Source organism: Labrus bergylta, chromosome 2 (assembly GCF_963930695.1).
Source record: "Labrus bergylta chromosome 2, fLabBer1.1, whole genome shotgun sequence".
Taxonomy (NCBI): domain Eukaryota; kingdom Metazoa; phylum Chordata; class Actinopteri; order Labriformes; family Labridae; genus Labrus; species Labrus bergylta.
Genome location: NC_089196.1, coordinates 6,701,988 through 6,710,093, shown reverse-complemented (window position 1 = coordinate 6,710,093; position 8,106 = coordinate 6,701,988). Strand labels below are relative to the sequence as shown.

The following is an 8,106-nucleotide window of genomic DNA, read 5'->3' as shown; positions in this document are numbered from 1 at the left end:
TCACGGTGCGTTCAAGGACTCTATCCGACCTCGGGGCTCCAGTTCCTCTTTACACTTCTCTCTGTTTGTTTTCTGATGGTTTAATGATCCGAATTCTGCATGTTATCGCAGGTAATCAGCTTATTAAATGTTCAGCACTTGACATAGGCTATAAGTTATTTATGTTTTAATGAGAATATCTTTCTGAATGTGGGTCAATGGGTTAGTTAGAGCGTTTCCCTCATTGAGACATTTTACCTGGTAGCGCCACCCTATGGCCTGTTATGCAGCTTTTATCATTCTTCACACACCTCATTATTATATTGCTTAAATGTATGCCCATTTCTGCCCATTTCACTAAGAGTACAACTAACTTAGTTTATTTCTAATGAAACGCAAACATCTCACAATACTGAAAACAATCTTTAGGCTATTTCAAACAGTGAAATAAAAATCTCTAAATAATTAGCCTAAATCTCATTTCCAATTCCTGTTAGAAACTTAGAGTATTATATTGACACTGGTCATTCAAAGATATTTGCATCAGAATTTCTCATCTCATAAAGATGAAACATTTTTGTAAAATAAGATATTCTCTTAAAATATTGAATAAAGGAAAACAAGTATTTTTCCCCTGTGAACCTTACATATTATAATTGGCGGTATATATCTTTATTTTGTAAAATTTTCTCATACAAATATACCAAATCTTTATTTTAACAAGATTTTGGCAGGATTGTCATTTTTTTTAAATGTTATGTGATTACTTTTAATTACATGTTACCCTAAAAAAAAGTTCGAAATATTAATGATTGCATCTTTTTCATCACATTGGCCAAAATGAGCTTTCATTTGTTCCACATGTTTATTGACACCGCACAGACTACAGTGACGAATCTCTCTCATACAGCAGCTGGTAAAAAGACTTAATCTCTCTTAATCTCTCTTTTGAAAAGACTGGTTGCAGCCACTTTTATGTCTCTGTGGTCTATGCTGCTTTATAGACTCATTTATAGTTGTTTAATTTATGTTTGTTTTCAATGCTGCTGTATTATTATTATATTCTTGTGATTAGGCAGATTAGAATAAATCATGAATATTGACCATCGCTTCCTGCTTTTCCTACTACTGTACTTCGACCAATCACATGTTGACATTTATTTCCGTGTTTTAGGACTTGTCAGGCTGTGATTGGCCGAGAGCGACAGTCGTGTTTGAAAGTGACTGTATCATCGAGTCAGTCAGTATCCGAGGACGGAGACACACAAAGATGGAGATAATTCACGGTGTCCAGGTTCTAGTGAAGTCCGTGCTGTTTGTGCTGCTGTGGTGTCAGTGTGAGGGCAGAGACTCGGAGCTCAGCTATGTGACCTGCGGCTCGCTGGTCAAGCTGCTCAACACCAGACACAACGTCCGCCTGCACTCCCACGATGTCAAATACGGCTCAGGTGAGTTCAAGAAGACCCACAGTGGTGCCTCACTCACATATAGACATATTTAACTAATAAGCAATAACTACCTAAAAGAAGAAGGTTGTGTGAGTCTCTAGTTCCTGCATGTGTTGGTTTTATGGAACGAGAAGCGCAATGAGACGACAGGTGAACAGGTAATCAAACACCTAAAGTGGACATTTTAAAGGACAAAAACATTATTATTGTTAGCCGAAATTAAGAAGAGCACCTTCTTTTGTAGTATAATTGAAAATAAATATCTTAGGTGGTCTTGCTTTGAGTCGTCAAGCAGAAACCTTTATAATTGTGAGCTCCGTGAAGGTAGTTCGGCACACAGTGGTCCTCATGTTAGCAGCAAAGTCAGGATGTTAGCTTCACAATCAGTTCATATTTGAACCAAGATAATCAAATATCGTTTTACATCTATGTGTTCGTATCTATAAATTGTAACATTAACCGGCCCAACATGATCTGCTCTGGCATTAAATTAAATGCATTTATTTTGTGTGATTTTTTTTTTTTTTTTTGTACCGGTGTCAAAACATCCAAAATGTGAACCCCCTCTATGTCCGGTCAAAATTTCAAAATAAAGCCTCTTAAAAAGGACACATTTCATGAGCAAATCATAATCCACACACGACAACAACGACTAAATGCAAACTGTCAAAATCAATCAATCACAATATACCTGAAATATTGCAGTGATTTTTGAATGAACACTGTTGTTTTCTTTATAAGCCTCTAAAACCGATTTTCAAATAATTGTAAAACCACAAAATTAGGAGCAATTTTAAAAAGTTAATTTTTGGGGGGGAGCTTTGTGGACAGTGGATAGAGTAGGAAACCAGGGAGTTAGGGTGGGAAATGACAGGCAGGAAAGTAGCCACAGGCCGGACTTGAATCCAAGACGCCCGCTTCAAGGACTAGAGACTCTGTACATGGGGTGCAACCTAACTGCTGGGCCCTCTGCACCCAATGAGTAATTTAACAAAAAAAAGATTTGTGAAATACCTTTGCAGTGTCAGATTGGTTCAAATCCCTCGTAGAAAAGCTCGACTTTCATTCCAATAGTTCACTGTGTGAAAGCTGTCTTTTCAGTAATCAGTGATTTTTGCCCTATTCAGTAATTGGCTGAGAAAACAAACTAGTCTGTCTGGCTGTCATTTACAATCGTAATATTATGATGTTTTCCTATTTCAAATTTCTGAGCATTCTGTTCGCATTTCAAGCACTATATAAAATGTTATATCATTACATGACAATGAGTATGATGTTATATTGATCAGATTTCCTTCTAATTTCCTCTCCCCCAGTTTGGTGTGTAGTCAGAGTCCTAGTCCTTGATGTGTGACTTATTGCCCCAGTTTTCTCTACCTTCCATCTTCTCCTGTAACCATTTACTAAAACTAGACGTCCCCACAGTAATCATACATCTCTACATGACTTAAAAGGCTTTATTTTGAAAAGATCATCGTGGCCTGTAGTGCATTGCTGGCTGACTCTAGTTGTTGTAGAAACTTGACACTTCTTGTTAGAGGCGTGCTGGTCTGATTGCATCTCTCTGAACAGCTGCAGAATTCACACACACACACACACACACACACACACACACACACACACACACACACACACACAGAGAAAAAAAAGTGTTCTTATTTTCTAATAGAGTCTGAGAGTGATACAGGAAGTGTGTGAAGCAATTTTAAGGAAGTGAGTAATTTATATTTAGCCATTCAAAAGTTGTTGGTAAAAGATACTGCTGAAGTTGAAAGATTGGACAGTGATCCCCGGAGCACAAACCTGTGGTGAATGATTTGATTAAATGTTATATTATTTCACATGTTGGCTGACTGTTAGTTTCATATTATTAGTACACTTTTGCCGTTTCTGTGTCTTTGTCCTTAAATAGCTAGAAAAATCTTCTCTACTTCACTCTCTCCAGTTCGGTCTTGTTGTCAGGTTTGTGTTGTCATATCCGAGCTGAGAGCTGTAACCGGAGAGGTTTACCTGCAGGGCTTTCTGCCAGAAACTATTCTGCTGCAGCTCTCCTGAGAGATCATACCTGCTCATCTTACATTACAGAGTGCAAGAACATGTATTCACTGTCAGGGCGAGAATGAAAAAGGCTTTGTCCCTCAGTCACAATTCAGTGTAACAACAAAAGAATAAGTGACTAATTGAAGGTAAAACAGGCACAGTGTTTTCCCTAGGTTTACAGTGTTGGGGGGGTGGGGACAAGCCGACATGCCGACACAAACACTTGATGGAATCTTGGTGTTCATGTGTTACTTTTAATGACAGATGTCCTTTTCTATCGGAAAGCTATCCTTAAATTACTTCTTTCCCTGATTTCTGACTCTATCCACTATCCTATCTCTACAATAAAGGCACAAAAAGCCCAAAAATAAATCTAAAAAAAAAAAAGTTTTTATTTTTTACTTGACCTTCGGGGGGGGGGGGGGCGCCCCCCTAATATAATGGTAGGAGAAACACTGAGGTGTAATGTTTCTGTTGGCTCAGAGTTATCCGTTTTTAATGTGATCTCATCCCATTTGATCTTAGTTATAATACAATTTTACAAAGTTTAAATCTATCCTGAACTTTATGCAATTCAGTAAATGAGTCATGTATTCTATAATGTACCCGTGTGCTGTTATAACTCGATCATCGATGCGACTGTAAAGTATCTTTTTGCATGTTGTAAAACCTTGATTTTCTTGTTTTTGATATTACATATGTTACAGATATACCTGTGAATTGATTTAAATAGATTCAATCTTCATATTTCCCATCACTAGTCCTTAATTATCATGATCAAATCTGATGACCCTGTATTATATCTTGTTTTTAAGTCAAATAAAATGTACTGATACATTTTCCACAAACTCAGGGTAATTTTGACCATGTTTGAGCCTCTGCTCTGACATTTCAAGATGGTGTTTCTTCATTTCAAAGTGTAACAGTACAGGCAGCTAGTTTGTAATACCAACAAGGGTGGGACTGTTTATCTGAAATATTCTGTAGTTCTTGACACCAACGACATTCGGATCAGCACCCCACCAGAGTTTATCATATTTAATCTTTCACCGAGTGAGAGAGAGAGAGAGAGCGAGCGAGTGGAAAATCTGCAAAAAACAATCTAAAGTCTGTGTGTGTCTGCGTTTGTGTGTGTCTGCATTTGTGTGTGTAGGTAGCGGGCAGCAGTCTGTCACTGGTGTGGAAAATGCAGACGACTCAAACAGCTACTGGCAGATTCGGGGGAAACCAAACCGTCCGTGTAAGCGAGGAGTTGCCATAAAGTGTGGCGAGGCCATCCGGATCACGCACATGAAGACGGGCCGAAACCTGCACTCACACCGCTTCAACTCGCCGCTGTCCAATAACCAGGTGAGACTTTAACAACATCACGGGACACAACTTTAAAAGTGTTGTGTTAAAGCAACATCACACCTGAGGGCGAGATGTTGTATTAAATGTTAGCACGCTGGGATTCAGTTGTAGGCACGAGGATGCTGAAGATAACTTGAGTGTGATGTTCCTTTTTATAAAACCCATTCAGGCAGCAAATAGTAGTAAAAAGTCCAAATCAACACCAGCTTAGTTTTTTGCTCAACAAGATCCACGACTGAACTGTAACTGGTATGTTGACGAGCAACCCAAACATTCTCTGCACTCTGCTCTGCTAGTTTCCATGGTTACCACGGACCAGCACTGGGTTGCAGCAGCTATGCACAAGTTTAAAAGTAGCCTCGTTTGAATGTACTATAGGACAGCGTTTACACACTAGATAGTTCCAACAAAGGCAGAAGTTACACCCACCTCCTCGGAGGTGTAAAGTATACGGTTGTCATGGTGATGGTTTTGAACGGTAGGATAACTTTGGGGACAGTGTCAGCCGTGCGTTCACTGTTATTGATTACATCTCTCAGAAATGTAGGATGACTTTAATTTTACTCCCGCTTTACATTTTTCTGAGCAGAGATGATTCATCTATCTGTTAACAGAGGACCGTCAGATCACCTTATGTTGTAGTTGATGACTTCACCACTAGATGTCACTGTTGTTATTTGACTAGCTGTAGGTTAAGGCTGTATGCGTTAGTTAATGTTCAGAGACAATCAGACACAAGAAGAAACACTGTGACAAACACTGCATTAAGAAGATGCTGCTCTCTGATTGGTCACGTCAAGTAAAAACTTCATGCAACAATATTTTGGTTAGTTCGGACGTAATGCTCTACTAGTTAAGATGAACCTCACATCTCCATGGTAACCAAAAGACGACGCAACTTAAGTTACAAACTTAACTAGTTCACATGTAGGGTTTGGTGTGGACTTTACAACACAACTTAAGACAGAATTGAAACTGATGCTGCAACAGGACACAGCTACTCCATGTACATGTTTCTGTTTGTTAAAATGTTTAATGTAACCAGAGAAATAAATAGTCTGTTTTGGGATTAAGAGGTGTCCGATCAATAAAGAAGGTCACTGTCTGCTGTCATGTTAACTAACCGTTTTCAAACCACCTGGCTGAAGTGGATTGATGCATATTGTGAGAAGTCCTGGTGATGTAGTATCCTTTTATCAGCACTTGTAGAAGGCTTTTTGTCCAATGAGCTTACCTGCTTAGTAAGTAAGTAAAGTTTATTCATACAGTACTACAGACAAAATACAACATAACGTTAATAAAAACAGGAACAAAAGAGTATGGACTGACATGATCAAATCCTGCTATGACCAGGAAGAAATATTGGCACAGTAAAACCTAGATCAATAGGTAGAGTGGGGTGTACCTGGTTACTCATAGGCCTGTCTAAACACACAACATTTTTAGCTGCTTTTTAAAAGACTCAACAGAGTCAGAAGAATGTAACGTAAAGGGCAGGGAATTTGCTATGGCGTCAACAGCACAATAACCACAAGTCTAAAAATGAGTCTGACAAATATTCTGGGCCTGAAAGTGAGGGTGCTATAAGCCAAAGGGAGCCAGTGCAGAGGTTTCAGTATGGGAGTGATGTGAGATTTCCTACATCTACATGTGTGTTTGGACTGTTCTTTCTATTTGTTTACCTCTGTACAAATAATTTTTCTCTTCTCCTTCCTCGCTCCTTGTGGTCTGCAGGAGGTCAGCGCCTTCGGAGAGAGCGGAGAGGGCGATGACCTGGACGTGTGGGCGGTGCAGTGTGACAACGATCACTGGGAGCGGGACGAGGCCGTGCGCTTCAAACACGTGGGCACCGACGTCTACCTGAGTGTGACGGGCGAGCAGTACGGACACCCGATCCGAGGCCAGCGTGAGGTGCACGGCATGAAATCGGCCAACCAAAACAACTGGTGGCGCTCCATGGAGGGCGTGTTCATCCAGCCCAGCCAGGAGCCGCTGCGCCACGACGAGCTCTGATGTCTTCACTTGGAGACACGTGACTTCATCTACTCTCGTGGTGATTTTACAGCTCACCGGGACCAAACAATTTAAAATATTAGACTGACGACTGATCGCTGTACATGCGAGGATCTCAGGGTGATCAGGGACACTTTACCTGAGACGATCTGTCAGACCACTCTCACTCCCAAAACTTCAAATATGGCTGCTTCATCACAATCCCCACGCTTCAAAACACGACTCTGTAGGTTCCTCTTCTAGTTTTAATTCTTTGTGTGCTGTGAAAATCAGGTTACTTAGTAGGGTGAAAAAAAGTGGAAAGGTAGGATTGGTTGGATGAGTCATACACAGGACGTTCAACCATCAATGTTTTTTTTTTTTTTTAAAGTTGACACAAACGTGACCATCAAGACTTAACCCCTTCTTTGTAATAGTAATCTAATAAAAAGATAAAATGGGATTTCTTTTTCTCAACAAGTTTTATTTAAAAAGTCTAATGTGTGGGGCGCAGATGGCCAAGTGATCGCACCCCAATGACGGAGGTATAGTGCTCCAAGCGGGCGGCCCGGGTTCAAGTCCTACCTGTGTGTCCTTTCTGGCATGTCACTCCCAGACACTCTCCTGATTTCCTTCTCTGTCCCCTGTCCTATCTAAGATAAAGGCAAAAGGTTAAAAAAAAAAAGCTTAAGTTTTCCAAAATAATCTCTCCTAACTTTCTCCAGAAAGTAAGAGCGACCAACGCAAAAATATGATTCTTCTCTGGTTCTTTTATTTAGAGGTTTGTGCTTGAAGAATGTTTTTTTCTGTATACTTCACAGCTTCCAAATAAAATCTTCTTATTTACCGGTCGGTGATTTATTTGCATTAAATGAGAACTACTTAAATATGGTGTATTTGTTAGTCTGTGACTAATACAGGAAACATGTTTATTTAGATTTTTTAAACAACAGAACCCTGATTTCAAACAACAGATTAAATGAGTCTTGACATGCTCTGCACCCGTCTGTCACATTGATGTTTGGTGCCAAAATTTAAGCAGCTCGACTTTGTTGGATGGTGTGTCAGGTGATCATACAATCAGTACATCATTGAGTGTAAACTGTGTCATTGAATTAACAGACACTCTTGAAAGACGAATAAAATGATCATAAAGCGGCTGTGAGAATTGATAAGACGTAAACCTCTGTGATCTGCACAATCTGTAGAGTGTAATTAACCAGTGTATGAGACCAGTTAAGTGTGTTTCATGATAACATCAGAGCAGGGGCGCCGTACAGGGGGGTTAAGTAAG

General features: G+C 39.8%; 1 protein-coding gene across 1 annotated transcript; it reads left to right on the top strand.

Moving 5' to 3' along the window:
- Positions 1-84: 84 nt before the first annotated feature.
- On the top strand, positions 85-7,658 carry sdf2l1 (stromal cell-derived factor 2-like 1). Its single transcript, XM_020641140.2, has 4 exons — positions 85-111; positions 1,154-1,427; positions 4,621-4,817; positions 6,555-7,658. The coding sequence occupies exons 1-4, from the start codon at positions 100-102 to the stop codon at positions 6,831-6,833; spliced, it is 762 nt and encodes a 253-aa protein (XP_020496796.1). The 5' UTR covers positions 85-99; the 3' UTR covers positions 6,834-7,658.
- Positions 7,659-8,106: the final 448 nt, after the last annotated feature.